We start from the raw sequence: 22,205 nt of genomic DNA on the forward strand, positions 1-22,205 counted from the left end.
ATTAAAGATTCTCATTTGGGTTCATGGATGTGGGTATGCCAATGTAAAAGGTGAGGAAAGTAAAGTAATAAACTTTGGTGACAATATTTATCTTTTTGGTTCACTTTTTTTTAAAAAAACTGTTTTTGCCGAGCACCATTTCAATGTCCCCACAATAAAGTATTCTTTTTTTTTCCATTTGTAAAGCATTCTGCTAAAGTGATATCCACACACGTTATATAGATAGGGATAGAAATGTAAATAGCATTTTTTCAAAAGGACATTTAATCTAAACCTCCCATGAAAGGGTTTTAATCGCTTTACTGATTCAGCACCAACATCTTCATCAGTCCACATAGTCAAATCATTCTAGGATTTCCTGGTCAATTTAGTTAGATTTAGCTCTGAATCTTGACCCTGCCACTAGCTAAGAAACCACCCATTAATAGCCATTTTACTTCTCCAAGACTCAATTGTTTTACCTGTAAATTGGGAATGCTAATAGGTTTGTGTTTTAAGTGGTTGTTGTGAATATAATGAAACAATTTGTATAAGACTCTTAGAACCTTGTCTTATATCCAATAAATAGTAACACTGTCATCAGATAGAATGGCCCCTTTAATCTACAGACCATAGTTATTTCCTGTAATCTTCCCAAACCTTCTCATTATTCTTTAAACAGGAACGACCATCTTTTATGATGTCATATTTCCTGACAGTCCATCCTCTTTCATCCTCTGAATTTGAAGGTTTTTGTTTAATCTCTTCATGAATATCAGATACCCTACACTTAATTAACAATATTCTGTCCTTTAACCTGACATCTTTATAACATATAACATTGAATTCATATAACATTGAGTTCAACCATCTGCTTATCTTTTCCAGGCTAGTTGTTAGCCCTCACTTTGCACTGACTCTCTTTCAATAACTATAGCCTATCCTACTTTCAGAAAAGAATAAAATAATGTATAATCTCTGTTGCCCATGACCTCTTAAAGGCTGTAGAACAGGCTTTATATGTAGTCATGGAATTAAGGGATGTTTCCAATTTCCTAATCATCCTAAATGAAGATGACGTTGGCCGATGGCTTTAAGCCAGTCATGAAGATCATAAGCAAGGTTTTAAAAGTAGTCATGCTGTTTTGCCTCTTTCTGAGCCCCTTTTCACTTTTGACATCTCTTCTCCACTCCTCTCTATATCCACAAAATGTATCTTTATGATACACTATTCTTTAACATTTCCAATGGCCCTATTTCTGAGTCTTATGCTCCACAATGATCTTTTTCTTTAATCCTCTCCTCATCCCCGGATGTTAAAGTTTAGTGATTTTCCAAAGAAAGCCTTCACAGAAAGATGTAAAAAACCTCTTTTGACACTTGCATTTTAAAAGAGAAGTTTTTTAACTCAAGCAAATTTCTGCTCTGTAGAATTTCCGAGATTTCTTGCCAATTCCCTACAACTTTCTTTTCTTTTTTGGTGAGCAAGATTGATCCGGAGCTAATGTCTGTGCCAGTCTTCCTCTACTTTGTATGTGGGATGCCACCACAGCATGGCTTGATGAACGAGGTATAGGTTTGTGGCTGGGATCTGAACCTACAATCCCTGGGCAGCTGAAGTAGAGCATGCAAACTTAACCACTATGCCACAAGGCCAGCCTCCCCGCCCCCTACAACTTTCTTACTCTCAGTAACTGTAATCATAGTCCAGCAGTTTGGAACTTCACTTCTGAAAGGTTGATATAAATGGAGCAGTTCATGTATAAATCTCAAAAGGAAGAAGGAATTATGGTGATGGTGATAATTACAACATTAATAGCAGCTTTGCTTATTGAGTACTCTCTTTGCGCCAGGAGTTCTTCTAAGCACTGTCCATATATTAGCCTTTTAAATCAACCTGTTAAATAAATATCATATTTGAAAAATGGAAATGTAAGAAATTTGGAAATTGTTGAAATTAGGACAAACAATTTATGATACAGCAATTTTAGATGGATAAAATGGCCCAAAGACTGAATTTTGAGTATAGGTTTGTGTCTCTTGGATTTATCTTGATTTTGAGCTGGCTTACTTGAGATACTTCTTTTCTTCATTATTACGATAGAGATGTCTAGCTCACATATTTATTGTGAGAATGCATAATAATGTTTTATAAATTGCGAGGTGTAAGATGGGGATATTAATTAGATAACTTCAGGTAACATTTCCTAAAATTTTTGAAATGAAAGAAAAAACTTAGAATGTATCAACACTTCAAACAGCCTTTTCTTTTTATAGTTAACTTTTACTAATGATTAGATGAAAGAGTCTGTTATGACCCATTGAAGGGGTCTGTAAATCCAAAACTGTTTTTCATTAAAGTAGTAGAAAATGATTGTAACTTTCTTGACATTTCATAGGCTTTTTATAGTAAAATTTGGAGGGCTTTTGGACTTTTGAAAAGTAATTTTGCTTTTTGTTATGTTCTTGAAGTAGGATAATTCAGTTTATTGGGATTGCTGTATACTATTAGGCTTCTGACAGATGATGCACGGTACTGTGTGTACCATTGGAGGATTGTGATGTTTAATTACATTCTTTCCTAATAGACTCCACTAATTTCATCAGGCTTGTTTAAGGGCTTTTTGTCTTAAATATTCTTAACAAATAACCTGTAAAATAATAATAATTATTACTAACAACTGACTGTGCCAGGCACTGAACTGGGCACTTTACATGCAGTATGTTTGTTTCTCTAATAATTAGCATAATTACTTCTCAGAGAGGCAATAAAAAGATTTTTTATTGTAATACACTTAAAAATCTGATTTTGAAATTTTGTTTTGCCTATCTTGTTCTGGAAGGTATCATTACTATTTCTCAAACAGAATATTTATCACTCTACCACAGTTGTCAACTGTGCTATTTGTGAAGATTAAAATATCCTCAGTATAGTGATTTTTTGTTATTATACATTTTTAAGAGTTTTAGTGTTCTTTCTTCTTCAATTTGTCTTTTCCTACTTTAATCCAAGTTCTTATTTCATTTTTTTAATATAATGCTTCTATAGGCCTGTTACTCTAATTTTTAAACCATTCTATTTATTTGAACCACTTTTTCATGTTGTGATTAAGGTTTTTTTATTATTTTCGTAGATTTAAAAAATCTTATATAATTCTATTTGTTAGCTTTTTGTAGTATTTAAAATTACTTTTCTATATTATAGGTCTCTCTATATTTACCTGGTTATGAACTTGAATTATACCTCTCTAATCAATATTTACTTTTTATTGATTTTTTTCAAGAAGTTATGACTATTTTAAATGACGAGTATTTTTGCTCTTCTTCCTTTAATCAATTTGCTGATTTTAAAAAATGTTGTCAAGCTTTTACAATTAAATTGTACAAAGAGCTCTCTGTAGGATGATAGTGCTAGGCATCTTCCTGAATTGCCCTCGAATTGTTGCTCTTAATATACTGTATAAGTAAGAGGAGCCATCAGCATTTACTTTTAGTTCTTTTGCAGAGATGAATAAACATCTTGAAATGCTGATTTAGACAATGTTTTAAAAATGCTATGTTGCACTTTGGTGTATGACTGACTCTTGCTTGGTTAAATGTTTTGCAGCATTATAACATAGTTGGATTCAGCTCATCTTTTAAAGCAGTTGTCAGAAAAATATGGGCCAGCATGGTAGAATGTATTAGCTCAATACATTGTCTCCATTTTATTATGAAGCTGCTGAGGAAGCTGTGATATACAGCACTGTCATTACAGATCTATTGTTAGGACTGTTCCACAGTCTTCTTTGCACTGCCATTAATTTATAGCAGTAAACAATATGTAGCCTTCCAACTGCAGCAAAGCAGAATCTTTTAATGAGGTGGATGTTATTACCACAATAAATCAGTGCTTTCGCGTAATGTATAATTCAATGTGTGTATTCCCACTGTAACTTCTCTGAGTAAGCTGATAGTGTATCATTGTCATTGCACAGCTCCACTGGTCTTTTTTTTTTTTTTTAACCTTCTTTTATTTGGGGGCTTCTTTTTTATACGCTTGCAAATAAATGTGGTATGTCTTGATAGCTGTCCTGTAGCAGGCTTCAGAAACGAACTGTAACAATAACAGCCAGAATCAATACTGTGGATTCTACCTATATGGATCTCTGCACGATGTCATTTTTTTTCAGATGCTGGTGAAATCAATCCTAATTGGTTTTAGCATTATATTCAAGAAACGTGATTCTATAACTATTGATTTTGGGGGTGTACTCATTTGGAAAGTAATAAAAATAGGAGCAGATAAAGTGGATACTTAACATGCTGCAGAACCGTACAAAAGGAGCATTGATTCTATTTTTAATTCACATAATTTGTCTTCCAATGATTTTGTTTCTTCTTTCTTTCCTTTTGCATGTCTCATTCTTTAGGGACAACAACTGAAATACGTTTAAAGGCATTCCAAATTGGTTCTGTAACGAAGATTTCTTGGAGTCAGTTCTTTTCTTAACTGGCATACATTTAGTAAATCAGATTTAATTCTTTGTGTAGAAACTAATACTTTAAAAGATGGCATTTTAAATTAGTATACTTTGATACATATTTAGAATAGTATCAAAGATTTTTAAAAATTTGCTTATAAAGTATAAAAATGGCTTAAAATGTTGATTAGAACCAAGCTATTGAAAGAGAACAGTACCAAAGATAAACAGCAGTTTTGAAAAAACAGTTAATTATTTTAAGAAAGGTAGTCAAATGATGAATTTCAAATGTTGCTTAAAGTCGCATATTAACATGAAAAGCAATTTAAAAACTGGTTTAACATTGCTTCATTTTTGGCAGACTGTTTCTAAATATATCTATTTTTAAACCAATATTTTTATTTATTCCAGTTTAATATTTACCCCACAAATAATCAGACATTTTCTTTATCTTATTAATGAGGATTAACTCATAGATTTTCCTTAAAGAAAGACATATCATGTCTTTTTTCCAGTGAATAGGTACTTTTATTTTACATAAGGAATAGAGATTTTCTAGAGATCAGAATTTTTTATGAGAATGGACTATTACTTAAAGCAGTTTATCTTAATGTTCTTTGAACCCTTAGACCCCGTTGAGAATCTTAAGAATAGTGTGTATATCTTCCTTAAGAAACTGTTTATGTGCATAATCACACAAAATTCTGCATACTGTTTAATGGAGTTCATGTATTTCCTGAATAACAGCAGCAGCAGCAATAATGATATCACGTAACGTTTATTAAACTCTTATCTTATGCCAAGGAATGTGCTGGGGACTTTATAGCTTATTATTTTATTAAAACTTTACCCCAGTTCTAAAAGATAATCTTAAAAATAATAGTTAACATTCAGTGAATGTTGTCAGGCATGGTTCATAGTACTCTACGTGTACTTACTCATTTTATTTTCCAGAACAACTTTCTGACTGAGTACTATTATTATCTCATTGAGCCCAGGTTCTTTACCACTTGGCTACACTGCTTTTGGGACCTCTTCTGTAATGTATTGTTTTCTGGTATAAGCTTGTAATCTATTATTCTTCTATGTTATATATCTTTTATATTTCATGCAGGCATGTTTCTATCCTCTAAATTCTGGTTTTACTCATCCTAGTAGAAATTTCTAGCTTTACATTTAATCCCTTTTTCACATAATCTGCTTCTTGCACTCCTTACTCCCCCCAATTTTGTTTCATCCTCTTCTCAGAACTTATTATAAATTAATCCTCTAACATCAAGATTCTGTTTCTGGTTGTTGCTTCTAATTAACTGAGTAGGATTTTATAGGTGCTTTCCAAAATATTAAATAGTTAATATTCACTTCATGTCATTGTCTTTATGAAAATGCTTGTTAGGGGCTAAAAACCTATATTCAAGAAAAACTAGACTTATTGAGAAATGACAGGTTTCTCCGTCCTTTTATATGTGTATGTTTAGCCTTCATTGAAAAATAAATTTGTTTTTCTGTCCACTCTCAGAATGTAACACTGTATTTTAGTTTATATAGGATATATATTTTTAAATTCACTTTCTCAGTTGCTAATAGGGTAACATTTGAAGAGAGAGAGAGAGAGAGGATGATTGCATTTATGTGTTCTTGTCTGTTTTTTTTCCTCCTCATTTGCAGCCAGTAGGAGCTCTGAATCCAAAAAGAGCAGCATTCTTTGCAGAGCGTTATGAATCATGGGAAGATGATCAAGTTCCAAAGTTCCACTATGGTACTCATTATTCAACTGCAAGTTTTGTTCTTGCATGGCTGCTAAGAATAGTAAGTTAATTTGAATAATAAACTATGAGTAAATAAATTCAATATTGTGGGGAATATTCAGTGATTAAAAATCATCAGCGTCTTTTTTGAATGCTAAAATTTTTTTTAATCATTGAGATTCCAATTATAAGTATCCCTTTATCCCATTTGGTATGTAGTGTATAACATATTACTGTAGAATTGCCTTCAAAAGGTTTCACCTGGAATTATATGAATTTTTTCCCTCAAATTTGCCATCTCAAATAGTTGGTATTTTACCAGATTCTAAACGTAAATTTGGTTATTTTCAAATGTTGTCTGTTAAAATAAGAACTAAATAAGATTTCATTAACACAGACATATATTCATATGTTCTGGAAACTTCACTTGCCACAAATGCGGTAAGATATGTTTCGAGGTTACACCAAGGGTGCCCTGTATTGATAATATATTGGTTAAACATGAAATGTTTCTGTAAAATTGAAAGGTGATTCATCTACTAGAAAGTAATTTCGTTGGGAAAGCATTAGCAGCACATCATTAATTAAAGCTTGTTAGAAAGGTACAGGCAGACATAAATCCTAGAAGTAATTTATAGTGCTTAGCTAATTTCAAGCAATTATCTACTAATATGTGTTTAAGTGTTCTTTAACTAAGAGGTGGCTTTTAAATCTTCCAAACGTTTTTCTTTTCTTAATCATAAATTAAATATTGAGCCATAACAATAGGAAAATTACATATTGTACCATTTCCCTGTACTATGAAGAAACTGCAATCTAATTTATGTCTGAATGTTATTAATAAATACTTCTTGGAAAGGAAGAGAGTCTGAAAAATGTTGCAAATACCAAATTTTGGAAATATTTCTTCTGAAACAAAAATAATTTAAGAATGTTAATGTAATAATTTAGGTATAAGTCCTAGTCTATGACTTGTATGTATTACTGGCTAATGTCTGTTGGTCATTAAAATATTTAGATATAAAGATTTATAAAAACCACATTTTTTATGCATGAAGGAACATATGGATTTTTTTTAATTACTTATTTTTTAGGAGCCCTTCACAACTTATTTCCTAAATTTGCAAGGAGGGAAATTTGATCATGCAGATCGAACTTTTTCATCAATTTCCAGAGCTTGGCGAAACAGTCAGCGTGATACGTCTGATATTAAGGTACAGGTGTTTCCTTTTACAGTTATTATTGCCAAGGTGTTCCTTGTTGAATGCATGTTGACAATTTCTCTGTTGCAGTACAGTCCTTTTTACTAAAGATAAGCCTCAAAGGCTTAATTAAATGGCCAAGAACCACTGTACAGAATTTCTCTCTCTCTCTTATATGTCTGTCTCTTCTTCCTGTCTGTTTGTCTGTCTGTCCTCTCTCTCTCTGTCTTTAGCTGTGGAATGGTTCTTCTTTTTCCTTGGAATCCTTTTTCTAAAGGAAAATTATCGTAGTATGCATGTAAGGCAGCATGCTCAATGGAATTTCAAACTCAATGAATAAAATTTAGTCAGAAAAATAATATGAGAAAAATCTCAGCCTTTTAATTTAATTTGTTTTATTTTTTTTTTCATTTCATTTTATTTTAAAGATTTCATGTCTCTATTTTTAAGGTAATCATCTTTTACCTGCTGCTGGTTCTAAATGCATTCCTGACTCTGCTTGGTATAGGATTGCATTATTATTGAGGAGAAATAAGATTTCTTCTCCTTTTGTATGTGTATTCACTAATGTAAAAGATCAAAAGCTTTTCACAGTGGCTAATACATTCCTTGCTAGACTTTTGCTTCTACCCTCAGAAATACAGTATTTTATTTTCATGACATAGTGTCGAGAAAATAGCAAGATATGCCCATGGTTGTGATGTTCCCTACAGTCTCATAAAGAAATATGACTTATACGTAAATAATTATACTATATGGGAGAAAATGATAAGTACCATATGAGAAATATTGAGCTTCAAAAGAGGAAAAGTTACCTTACTAATGTTTATGTTATTATAAAGTACCTTAAAAAAATTCAATATAATAATAATTATATCTTACTTTTAGGTATGCTACTTTACAGACTATAAAATGTATTCATATACTTTTCCTTCCTGTAGAGTAAACATTGCTTATATCAAAGATATTTTATCAAAGAAGATTCCACCATGTTAGAAATAATTTTTTATATCAGGACATCTATAGAATTTTTTGATATCACAAATAATATATTCTGAAATACTCGTGAAATTTTATATCATATTCTTTAAGTATCACCAGTAGATAATTTTGAAATGGATAATTAGATAACAGTAAATTGGATTAGTTAACAAATTTAATAATTGTTATTTAATTCCACTTCTAATCTCAAAGCTATTTAATTACTTATTTAACTCTGAGAATTAATGAGATATGGCACATGAAAACATTGGTAAGCCTGACTTTTTGTCATCAAATTGAAGACTTAGGAATTTTTTTTATTTCTAAATTCCTTCATTTGTTAAGCATCTCTTGACAAGTTATCTTATACTTAAGTTTTGTTCTAGAAATGTAAAAGAACCAAAACCATGAATTTGAAAATTCTTTTTTCCTACTGTAAAATCGTGAGATAGTGGATATCTTCACCTCTCTACCTCTCTTAGTACTAGTCATTCCTCCTTAACGCTTTGTTGGACCAGTGATGCATATGATAGATCCCTGTAAATTTGTTGTCTCTTCTTCCTAAATCTCAGCCTTTTCCTCTCACGATTCTTTAATTAATATATATCTGGTTCCTTTTTCCCAAACACTTGCCTTAAAATACACTATCTGTAAAGAAATTGAAAATCCATGCAGAATAGCTACAACACTTATAAATTTAAAAAACCCGCGTGAACTTCTTTACCTTTCTTCTTCATTATTTTCTGATTACTTTTGTTTCTTCACAAGTAATGACTTCAGTCCATTTCATTTTCTATTGAATGCCCCAGCACTTTAATAAAATTGCTCTAAGTACTAGACAAATACTAGAATTTCAGTTCTTGCTGTTGTGCTACTTAATTTCTAGCTTTCTAGCAGTGTTAAATAAGGCAACTATATGAGGAGGTAGAGTACAAAGTTAAGGGAAAAGTTAAAAAAATAAAAGAATTTAAAATTCTAAGTGTCAAGTTGATTGGAGTCTGGTTAGAAATATAGCTTAATTCGTAAATATAATTTAATTGTGTTCAGAGGTGCTGAAATTTTCTTCAGGACCAACTTTGCTGAAACCTGCTTACTCTTCTAACCAATATGTATATTCTTTTTTTTAACCACAAAATATTTGTATTGTAGATAGGACATTGATAAATTATGCCATTTTCTATGTTGATAAACAGCTAATTTGAGCCCTATGACTTAGTGACTTTCAAATACTTTGAAAAGTATGTAATATATAGTTACATAGGCTGTTGAAAGAGCTTCCTTATAATTGGTCCTTCTAAATGTCAAGAGGGATTTAATCATGCCTCTTTTTTTTGATCCTGCCTCTTTAAAAATGTTACATTTTAACACTTTAGAAAGCACATTCAAATTATTATAATAATATGTGTAAGAATAAATATGTAAGAAAGCACATTTAAATCACTATAATAGTATAAACATTTCATTTAAATATAACATTGTATTTCAGATGTAATCATACTAATTATAGTCTGATCTTTCTATTATCATGTTGGACCTTCTAGAAATATGAAGGAAAATGTTACATAGTAGAGAGGGCATATGAAATATGAGGGTGGGTGGTGGGAATCATTTTATTGAGTGGATTCTAAAGTCTGTATACCTTGCTTGATTAATATAGTATAGATTCTCTAAAATTTTTTCATGGCGCTTTACAAGACTGGAATGTTAGGTAGAGAGAAGATTTGTTTTAATTAATTTTTTTCAGGAAAAAAGATTAGAATAACATAATAAGATTTCTAGTACTTGACTCTTTTTTTGCTAACAGGGAACTGTCACTATAATATCATAGAATGCCTATTTCTTGCATTGTACTAATACTCAGAGAATACTTTTACTGAAAAATAATAGTTATTCCTATGAAGTAATGGTAAAAATATGAATTATTTTTATTTTAGAGAAGAAAGAGACCTTATTAGATTTTACTAAAGCAGTCTTTCATTTTTAGCATGACTTACCATTTTAAAGTTTTGGTGATCATTTGTATTTCTGTGCATCGTTGTTGGTTCCATTTCAAATCTGACCCTCAATGATGCATTGTATTCTGCCTGGATAAACAGTTCAGAAGTATTGATCAGTTCCCTAAGTAAGCTTACCACTGTCCAATAGAAATATAATGCAAACAACAATTTCAAGCCACATATGTAATTTTAAATTTTCTTTTATTTTAAAATGTAGTCACATTCTAAAAGTCAAAAGAACTGTTGAAAGTAATTTTAATAAAATTTTTAACTTATATATCCAAAATATTATTTCAACATGTAATCAGTATAAAATTAATTACACATTTTACATTCTTTCTTCATACTAAATCTTTAGATCTGATGTGTAGTTTATATTTACAGCACATCTCTGTTCAGACTAGCCACATTTCAACTATTCAGTAGCCCATTGTGGCTAGTGGCTACTATATTGGGCAGTGCAGACTTAGGGCATTGTTTTGGAATTACACCAAGGGCTAGCTTCTGCTTATGGAAAAAATACCTTTGTCCTCTAGCACAATGATGTCTCTGATGTGGTACTTAATCTAAATATGAACTAACAAATAGTAGCAGTAATAAGTACAGTAATAAGTAGTCTTAAGGACTGAAATAGAAAGTACTAATGTAGGTTGGAGAACCATCACTGTGATAAATATTATTTTTAAATCACCAGCAGATTCTGTGTTTCAAGTCTTAAAAATTCACTTAAGGTTAGACACTGAGGTGCAAAATTAGATGTCTTCAACCTGAACCATTATCACCAAATTTTGTAGAACAAATTACAAACTCAATAAATCTTGAATGAATTTCACAAGGCAGTCACATCAAAATATTAGGCAAATATCTAGGCTTTTCTAGGCAGTTCATTGTCACTGGTTTTCCCCCCTTTCTTGAGGCAACCTGCTCATTTCAGGTACCCTTAGTGTCAATAAATTCAGTCTAATGGTTAAGTACAGTCTGACTTGCTTCAGTTTAAACTCTTTTCCTTCTCACCTACAGAGATGATTAATAGTCAGGATTGGAGAGTGGTAGGAGTCTTAAATGTCACCTAGGTTCATTATTTTAGAATGGGGGCAGTAGGAAATAGGTCTAAAGGGAGATTTTTGGAGAACCATACTTCTCCAGAAGCTCAGAATTTAGTACAATAATATATTAGTAAAAATAACCTTTGCTGAAAGTAAAATTAGAATAAAAATTTGGAAGCATCCTGAGATAGCATTTAATTTTTAATTTTTTTAATTTTAATTGAGTTTATGCCCTGTCAGGCATTTAATTTTTAAATTTTTTATTTTAATTGAGTTTATGCCCTATCAGGCCCTGGTTGATAGAAATAAGACACACCACTGCCTTCAATACACTTTTGTACAAGAGGAGATACTGACAATAAAATAGTCTCAGCAATTCAGTATAATAAAGGTTCTGTGGGGCTCATAGATACAGCATTTGAAATGAAGACAAGTGAGAGCAAAGAGGAAATCCAGGGCGTATCATCAGGGGCCTTATAAACTTCAGGAAGGAGGTTGGACTTTATCCTGGGGACAGTAGGGAAACATTGGAAGGGTTGAAACGGGAGTGAGATGAATAGATTTTGTGGTTTTGAGAGATCACTGTGGTTGGTATTGGAATATGTATAACACTCTGAGCAAAAGTGAAAGCCATCTGTAAACTGTAAAAGTAATTAAGCCAGAGGCAGTGGAGGCTTAAACTCAGTAGTGGTGATGGTACTGGACAAGTGTGGATGACTTTAGAACATATTTAGAAGGTAAGAATTGTTAGGATTTGGTGATTAATTTGTCTTGTAAGATGAGAAAGAAAGAGAGAGGGAAATTAAATTTGACTTGGGCATGTGTGTAGAGAACACAGAAGAAGAGCAGGTTTAGTTAGGGCCTAACTGTCTAGCTGTCTGCCCTCAGGGAGAAAACATTCCTACAATAGGTGAATTAAAATCCCTTAAACCACATTTAGTTAAGCCAGCATTTATTTGATTATTTATCACATGCAATACATAGTAGAGAGTACTTGGACTTAAAAGGATAAGATAAATGTTGTTCTTTACTTCACGTATCTCCAGGTGAGAAAAACAAGTACACATAAATCTATTTTTAATACAAGTTAGATAGTGATTAAATGCTATAATAAGATATAAGCAAAATGAAACTAATTCTGACAGGCAGAGGAGGGGTTGCGAATGTCTTCACAGAGCAAGTGATATTTGAATTGTGCCTTGGATCCAAGGGAGCCTTAACAAATCTCCCAAAGTTATATCTCTAGCCTACACCTGATATCTGACTCCCACCTTAACATCTCCATTTGAATCTCAAACTTAACACGTTCAAAACCAAATTCCTGATCTTTATTCTCTCAAATTTGCTTTTCTCACAGTCTTCCCTATCTTCGTAAAAGCTGGAGTCCTTACAACGCAAGACCCTACACCATCTCCATCTCCTCTCCAAAATCGTGTTACCTCTTGACTCCTTTTTGTACTGTTTGCCCCCTTGCTCACTCTGTGCTAGCTAAACCGAACCTCCTTGCTGTTCTTCAAATACTCCAGGTATCTTCCTACCTCAGGACCTTTGCTTTTACTTTTCCTTTCACCTGAAAAATTCCTCCAGATACCCTTATGGATCCATTCTTTCACCCCTTTCAGGTCTGCTCAAATGTCACCTTCTTAGTAAAGCTTTCCCCATCCTATCTATTTAAAATTACATCCATCACCCCATGCACTTTAACTCACTTCACAATTTCAGTTTTCTTCATGTCACTCACCATCTGATATATATATATATTATATTTATTCATTTGTTTATTATGTCATTCCGCTGGAACATTAGCTCCATGAGAGCATGAATTTAGACTGTCTTGTTCATTGGTTTATCCCTAGAGCTTAAAACAGTGCCTGGAACATAGTAGGTAGTAAATTAAATATTTTTTTAAATTAATGCTTTGATGAAATGTAGAAGAGTATTCTGAGCAAGGAAAATGACATGAACCAAGTTGAGAGAAAATGCGTGGCACGTTGGGGAATGCTTATTGGTCTGCTAATCAGTCTTATGTGCTTGGTGTGTAAGAAATGTAGAAAAGGAGAGATACTGAAAGGCAATTATGGTCCAATATGAAGACCCTCAGTAACATAGTAAAGATATTTGCCTGAAGTCTATAGGTCAGTTCAGCAAAACTTTTGTGTAAACAGCCAGATAATAAATATTTTCAATTTGTGTTCTATGCGCTGTCACAGCCACTCGACTCCCCGCTGTAGCACAAAAGCAGCCACAGACAGCGTGTAAACAAATGAGTGTGACTGTGTTCCAATAAAATTTTATTTACACAAACGGATGGCAAGTTTTTGACCTATAGGCTGTAGTTTACCATACTCTGCTGTAGGCAATGAGGAGCCATTTAAGATTTTGAGCAGGAGTACAATATTATATATTATATAATATTATAAAAGTAGCTATATTATAAAAGAAAGAGCTTTGGCAGCATTATGGAAAGTAGATCAAGGGATTGGGGAAAGAGGATGAGAGCTAGAGGTAGGGAGAAATGTTAGGAGGCTAGTACAGTTAGTTAAAAGGAAAGGATGGTAAGAACCTCAACTAATTTAGTAGCTAAGGGGATGAATTCAAGGGATGAGTTAAAAGTAATTCTCCAGGATTTGGTATTTCATTCACTGTAAGGGATAGGAAGGCATAAAGATGATTCTTTAGATTGGATGCTTAGATAAATAATGATGTTATGAATTATAATGAAGCAAGTTTGTAGAGCAGAGGTGTGAATTCACTTTTGACATATGGATATATTTTCAGAATAACCAGGATACTATCACCTACTAGTTGAAAATTCAAGCCTAAGCTTCAGAAAAGTGTCATAGGCATATAGGGTAAGAAGGAATAATAGGCAATACATGTCTTGAACTCCTCAAAGAGTTGTCTATTCTTTTATTCTCCACTTCCTCAGCTCCAGTTACTTCCTGAGCCCACTCAAATCAAGCTTTCTTCTCCACCAGTGTATTGAGACCAGTCTTGTCAGTCATTGATGAATAACTTCCATGTTGTCAAATGCATATTTTCAGTTCTCATGGTACTTGATCTGTTAGCATTATTGACACAATTAATTGATCCATGGCCCTCTCTTCTGAATTCTAGATTTATAGATACATCTAGTTCCCTTTGAGCTAGATATGTGTTCTTGGGCATTTTAAACTGAGCATGTCCAATATCAAACTCTGTCTTCTCCCTTACCCTCCTTTCCACCCCAAAGAAAAGTTCTGTTCTTCCCCCATTGTTTACCATTTCAGTAAAAGAAAACATCATTCACCCAGTTTGCTCAGGCCTTTAGAAGGCTTCGAAGCTTTGATTCCTCCCTGGCACACCCTCCCCACTGCCCATCTTTTTTTTTTTAAGATTTTATTTTTTCCTTTTTCTCCCCAAAGCCCCCCGATACATAGTTGTATATTCTTCATTGTCGGTCCTTCTAGTTGTGGCATGTGGGACGCTGCCTCAGCGTGGTTTGATGAGCAGTGCCATGTCCGCGCCCAGGATTCGAACCAACGAAACATTGGGCTGCCTGCAGCGGAGCGCGCGAACTTAACTGCTCGGCCACGGGGCCAGCCCCCCACTGCCCATCTTTTTAACCCTCAGTCTATATCCAGAATCTGACCAGTTATCACCACATCCAGCACCAGGGCCCTAGCCCAAGTGGCCGCATTTTTCACTTCAGCTGTTCCCCACGTTGTGTTTTCTCCATACAGCTGCAAGAATAATCTTTTATATTGTAAACCAGATCATATTCCGGGCTAAGATCCCTCCAATGACTGCTCATATAACTGCGGACAAAATTCAAGTTCTCTGTACCCACTGAGACCCTGTGTTATCTCGTTGCCTGTCTGATTCTTCTCTCTTACTCTGCTGCAGCCTCACTTGTCAGGAAAGGTGGAGTCGGTGAAAGAACCTGGAAAAAATAGAGATTGTTTGAGGAGAAAGAGGAGAGGTTATGGCCATCCCAGTCAGAAGGGCAGAGCAAAACCCAAATGGGTATGTGCTCCACATGCAGTGGGGACTACTAAGATCTCCTAGTTTAGGAAGAGCTTTTCTGTCCACAAGAGAACTGATAGCTGAAGGTCATTTCCTGACCAAAAGTTATTAATGATTCAATTTTCCACATTTTTACAATTAAGACAGCTTTTCTTGCTGTTATAGCTTTACAAAAGAAGTCCATATGGGCATCTTATCACTGGTCATATCTTGGATATTCAATTTAAAAACCTGTCTTATAATTTATTGTGTATTATTAGTGATGAATGGAAACTTTGTATTAAGTTATGAAATTAGCAGGGTGAATACAGCATATTCCATACTTATAATTAAGTAAATAGAATGCAATAAAATTCTAAAGAGATTACTAAATAATATTTTCAAAATAAGTGACTATCAGTAATATTATAAAAATTAGTTTTAGCTTGAAAAATTAACCCTTAAAACTATTGTTTTTGTTAAATAATAATACAAAGTGGAGATGATCATGGAATTGTTTTATTTGTGTCTTATGAGATTTGTAAAACATGAGACCTTTGACTTGCCTTCTCCTGACTCAGAAATCCCAGGGGTCTGTGATCTGAAGATAGGTTAGCTTTCTTTTTTTCCCTATCTGCGTGACTTCTTCCATAATACACCCCATGGATGCTGATAGAATCAGCTTTAGAACCATTTATAAGAATGCTACAGTTAATAGAACATAATTGCTGGAAATATATTTCTTGACGCATTTATTAGAAAAAGAAAAGCTTAAATTTTGATGATTTGGTAGATTTATTTTGTTAGTAAAAATATTTTCATCATTTATTCTTTCTGTTTTCCAAAATATTTTTAAATAAATCAGAGTTTTTAAAATGCTAAAAGAAAGTAAAATTAAAATATTATCCTTTTCCATACATCTTTTGCACATTTCTGGCATATGTACTCTCTCTCTCTTCCTTCTTTCCTTCCTCTCCCTCTTCTTCCTCTTTCTTCTTCTCTTCTTCTTCCTGTCCCTCCCCTCCTCCTCCTCCTTTCATTCATTTATTTTTGCTAGTCTCTTTTTCCGTCAGTCTTTCTCTTTCATACTCACATCAACATTAGAGTGAGCTCAAGCTCTCACCTCTCTTTTAGTGTAAAACACTCACACTCTAACTGAACTATATATCTGTTCATCTTTGTTTTTGTACATAACTTGTAGATTTGTTAATTTAACCCCATCTCTTTAACCTTTTTCTTCTTCATGTATCAACAGGTTAAAATGATGTACCCATGTCCTAATATTTTTAGCATTGAACTTTGTTGTTTTACATCTACAAGGAACCATTTTTTTCTTTGACAAAAATTGCTTGAAACACTTAAAGTTTTTCTTCTATGCTGCTTATATACTGGGCAGAAAAAAATCTTTTAAGGCACTTAGAAAATGCTTCTATCTATCTTCCTAAAGTATAAAAATGTGCACACATCAGCTATGATTTGTTTTTTGACTGGTGATCTTATGATATTTTTGTTCAGTTAAAAAGGTAGACTATTCATTAATGTGTTCATACACTGATATTAACTGTTCTCTAACATACGTATAGCAATATGTATATATTTATGTATGTATTTTACAACTTGTTCCAGAAAGGATTTAAGGTGGGCATTTTATTTATGTCTTCTCCTCTAGCAGTCACAGCTTACCTGTTGTTTGCTTTATTGACACCCATTATCTCTTCCCAAATTACAATTTCCTTGAAGATAGGGGCCTGGAACAGCACAAGGCTCAGTGAAGATGTCCAGTCCAAATATGGAAGTGAAAAAATGTGTTGAAAGCAGGAGAGAACTATAAAATATTGAGAGTATTCATCATAAAGTGAGGCATGTTAAGCTATACTGTCATTGCTAATAAAAAATAATAAATTTGTATTAAATCTGATAGTGTTTTAGTAGGAATTATTAAGTCTCAAATATTTTTGTGGACATATTTATTTTTAAAAGTAAATTTTGTTAAATGCCCTTGGAATTATGTTAAATGCTTTTATGAATGGGCATAATTCAGTGAATGACATGTTGGCTTTAAGAATCAGGCAAGTTGAGTCTGTAATTTAGGATTTTTATCAGGGGTCATGTTACTGATAATAATAACAGTAATATGTTATGTGCATATAGAATTCTGTATTATCTCATATTAGCCTCACAACAACTCTGTGTTTTAGAAGGGGCAATTGAGGTGAGTAAGGGTCAGAAAATTAAATTAATTTAAGGGCATGTGACCACTAAGTTGAGTAGATAAGACTCAAACCCAATTATTCTCTCCACTGTATTAGATTGAGATAGATATATCTATTATGTATTGGTTTGTAATCCATGATTTTTCTTCCTTTTAATGCATTTGAAATGACAGTTTTATAATATCTAAAACCACACAATATATACTGGATCTGTCTAGAAGGATTATAGATTATTTTTTCTTCTTCAGTTTGAAAAAATTGCTGTTAATTTCTTTTACTAAAGGAAAAAAATAGCATTTTATCTACTAAATAAGGAGAAACTAAATTTAAACATCAATTTGGAAACTTTCAGGTATGCAGTCCATTTAAAATGAATTATAGGTTCAATTCAACTCTAATCAATATTTTTTTAATTTTTTCTCATTTGTGGGCTAACAAATCAAGTGTGAAAGTTAAAATGTATGAGAACATGTACATTATTTTTTTCATGATATGTTGTTTATCAACTCTTTTTTGTTCATTAAGAAAACTTTTTGGATTTTTTCCCTTTGTAAAATATACCATTTTTCCAATGGAGAAAGGTTAAAATTTTGCTTTCACATCTTTTGTATTATCAAGGTCCCCAAAGCAGTAAACATTAAATTAGTTACCTTGCTATCATTCTTATATTTGAGTTGTCAGGATTTCATATTTTTATAAGAATAAAATAAAATTTTAACTTAAGCTCTGAAATATCATCTCTATTTTTATTTCAGTTTTGATTATCTTGCTTCTTTGGGTTGATAGATTAGTACTTGTCATGGTTGCCCAGGTTAGCGAAGTGATAGTTTTAGTTCAGTGGATAGAATTGGTAATTATTAGAAGGAGAATCAGACAAACTCACTGCAGAGGCCATTCATATCAGTGGGGATTATACCTTAATAAAGAAAACTAAAGCATATGTGTGGTCACAACCAATCCTTGTCATTATGCCATGAAAGCTTGGGATTTGTGATCAAAGCAATGGGCTTATCCTGAACTGTAGTATAACCCCTGGTTGAACCTTTCAGGTTTTTATTTTAGGAGATGATACACTACATTTTGACCATGTTACCTGTCTCTAAAACCCATCTGCCTAATTAAGTGATAGAGATTAAAATTATTGTCAGCAACTCAGAAGAAAATGTGAATTGTAAATATCTGTCTTCTGTCAGTGTTGTTTACTTATCATTTTCCACTGATCTTTTAAAGAATTGCTGAACATGTGTTTTTTATCCAGAGCTGAATCTGTTCTGATGAATATAAAACATACTTCATTTTGTAAATGTACATTAGAAGTACTAGAAAGACATAGTCTTTGACTGTGTTACTAAATTTCATCTGTCAAAGGAGATAATTTTGAACTGTAATATTTGGTATTATATCAAGTCATGGATCTTAGAAAGATGCTTTTAGGATTAAGATGAAATTCCACCGTATAAGTTAAATGTCACTATCAGCCATAGTAAAATTTAAGCAATATGTATACGTATTTATTTCCTTTGTCACATTTTGGTGTGCCTCAGTTGAGTTCAGCATGTTTATTTTATATTAACAGTATATTCAACTCCCGTCAATTGATTTATTTATGCAATTTCCTTATAATGAGGTTGTAATATGTTTTAGGTATAAATGTTCACTGTTTTACTTATTGTGCTTATTTGATGCTATCCTTTATACTATATGTAGATTCTTCATAATCTTTCTCTTCAGTGTTAATTTCTTGAAACATTTATCCTATTTTAAATTCATGTTCATTTTTAAAATTCCCTAATGGAAAAAATCTTTTCTTGTGGAACAAAAGCTAAACTTTGTAGCCTAGCCACCATGGCTTTCCACACTTTGACCCTACCTAGGTCTCCAACTTTATCTCCCACCTCGTGTACACCAATTAAATAGTTCTTCATTGATCACTGGAAACAAATGATATGCACATTTCAATCTCTGTTCCTCTTCTTAAGATATTCCCCTTATCAGGACTATTCTTGACTTTCCCCTCTGCTTATTTATCTTTGAGTTCAAATATCATTTTTTAATCATTCATTCAACAGATTTTTACTGGATGCCTAATATGTATCACATACTATCTCTAGGCTTTGGAGGTTCAGTGGTGAACAAGATAAGTAAAGTCCTCAATCTCATGGAGCCCTCAATTTAGAGGAACATAGATGCAAACAGACAATTACAGTACAGTTTGATGACTGTTGTATTAGGGAAAGACAATGTGTTATGTTCTTTTCCCGAGAGCTTTCTCTGGCCACCCCACCTTTTAGATATTATTTTCTCTTTTGAAGTTCTAGACTGCTATTTGTTCCTACAACCAATTTTCTTCTAATAAATGTATCCTTTCACTCTTATTTAGCAATTTAGATCTGTGATCTGTTTAGGGGGTGGGGGAAGAAGACTCATGTCTCCATATCCCAGACCATAACAGAATTCTCTGCAAAGAGTAAAAACCAAGTAAATATTTTTTTGTAGTAATGATGTGTTACATCACCCTTTATATCTACCTAAGGCTTAAATCAAATAATCAATTAAATAAGAGGAACTTCTTAAAAGTTTTATTAAAAGTAACATTTACATTATATTTGTATTTCTGCCTATAGTGAATTCTCCTACCATTTTGTTTCCTAGAAATAATTATCATGGAACATATTGGTGACTTTTTATCATTGAAATATATGTAAATTCATAACCACCAACTCAAGTGTATAAGAAATGTCCCAGTTTGAAATCAAGTCTTCTTCATATTAGGCTAGAGGGAAATTCGTTTATAGACGTTAGAGGAGTGGGTCAGGGTCCTCCTTTGCCCAAGGCTTGAATGAGATGCAAGCTTATTGGTACCTAGAAAACTGACCCTCGCATCTTCAGTCCATCTTGTTCATTAGTAATATCCTCATTGTCTAAGACACATGGTCTTTTGGAAGCAGGCAGCTCTGCTAATTTTACCAAGCTTGGGTAAAGAAATCTTTGCTGATGCCAAAAGCCCTGATGCCAAGAGACTAACTTCCCTAAGTGCACCATGATGAGGCCACTATGTAGGGTGGGGCAGATTGTTCTCTATGTAAGGCTGCTTGGCTGAAGGACAAAGTAGGAGCTGAACTCCAGCTTGTGCTGCACTTACAGACTGAGTGACAACTGGGCAAGCAGCGACCCTGACCGTCACTAGGCCTTCCCTCGGTTCCAGCCTACCTTCTTCATCCCTTCTCCTTCCCCTCGGGCTTAAAGGAGGCTAACTACGGATTTTGAGAAACTTGTTTACCTAATGTTGGGGAAGAATCTTCTCTCTCTTCTTTGGTTTCTGGCCCTTTAAAAGCACTGACCTTTCAGGGGCCAGCCCAGTGGCTTAGTGGTTAAGTTCACACACTCCACTTTGGCAGTGTGGGGTTCACTGGTTCAGATCCCGGGTGTGGACTTACACATTGCTCGTCAAGCCAGCATCCCACATACAAAATAGAGGAAGATTAGCACAGATGGTAGCTCAGTGACAATCTTCCTCACCAAAAAAAAATAAACACTAACTTTTAACATTGCTTCTCCTGGACATCTTACATAATCTCCTCTGTCTGCTTAGACTTTCACAAAAGACAAAAAAAGAGGATATCTTTAAGAAGCCTCTGCTCTGGACCCTGCAAATGTTCTGGAAATATCTGACTACTTTCTTGAAATCAGAAGTTTACAGGGTGGGAGGTAAAAAATACAGAGAACAAAGGCCAGCCCCAGTGGCCTAGTAGTTAAGTTCACTGTGCTCCACGTTGGCAGCCCGGGTTCAGTTCCTGGGCGCTGACCTACAGCAGTCATCTCAGTGGCCATGCTGTGGCAGTGGCTCACATACCAAAAAAAAGAGGAAGATTGGCACAGATGTTAGCTCAGGGCAAATCTTCCTAAGCAAAAAGAGAAAGATTGGCAACAAGTGTTAGCTCAAGGCAAATCTTCCTCAGAAAAAACAAACAAAAAGAGCAAAACACAAATTCATATCCTGGTAAATTTCAAGTGAAATTAAGCTTAATTTTTAATTAATAAAGCTTAAATTTTTAATCCTCAAATTTTTATAAAGTCCAGTGTATGAAACTTACTTTTTATCATTGGATAAATGATGGGATGGCTATCTTTAGTAGGAAATCATAAATAAGATCTTTGGTAATTATGGAAATTGATAGCTATTACCTCCCTCCCAGCATATTCTATAGAAATTATATAACTGAAAGTTTAACATGGTCTAGTAAAACTTAAAAGTTTAAAATTGCTTTCTTCCTATCTTCTATTAAAAATTTCATGTTTATTTTATGTGTATTTTTGCTCCATTTAATTTCTAGTTAAATTAATTGAATTTATATTTGGGATAAGCTGTCAATATTAAAGTAACAAAATAAATTTATGTTTAAATAAAGTGGGCCAAGAACAAAATATATTTCTGTTAATTGAATTTAGTACTTGTAAAAGAACCAGTGAAGAGCATTTCTGTTTTGAGCAAATATATTTTTGTCAATTTGTTAAGCAACCTGAGTAAAATGACTGATGTAGAAGACAAAGAAAAGCATAGAATCATAAGAATTTTAGTGCTGTATAAGAAG

The 22,205-nt window shown here is 33.2% G+C and overlaps 1 protein-coding gene across 5 annotated transcripts in view; it reads left to right on the forward strand.

Moving 5' to 3' along the window:
• The window catches only part of LRBA (LPS responsive beige-like anchor protein), a 709,727-nt gene that overhangs the window by 538,967 nt on the left and 148,555 nt on the right, over positions 1-22,205 (forward strand). For all 5 annotated transcript variants that reach the window (XM_070261528.1, XM_070261527.1, XM_070261529.1 and 2 more), the window contains exons 45-46: positions 6,111-6,251; positions 7,285-7,404. In XM_070261528.1, the coding sequence (XP_070117629.1) occupies positions 6,111-6,251; positions 7,285-7,404 (261 nt within the window). The remainder of the gene's footprint in view (positions 1-6,110; positions 6,252-7,284; positions 7,405-22,205) is intronic.

This window comes from Equus caballus, chromosome 2 (genome assembly GCF_041296265.1).
Source record: "Equus caballus isolate H_3958 breed thoroughbred chromosome 2, TB-T2T, whole genome shotgun sequence".
Lineage (NCBI taxonomy): Eukaryota > Metazoa > Chordata > Mammalia > Perissodactyla > Equidae > Equus > Equus caballus.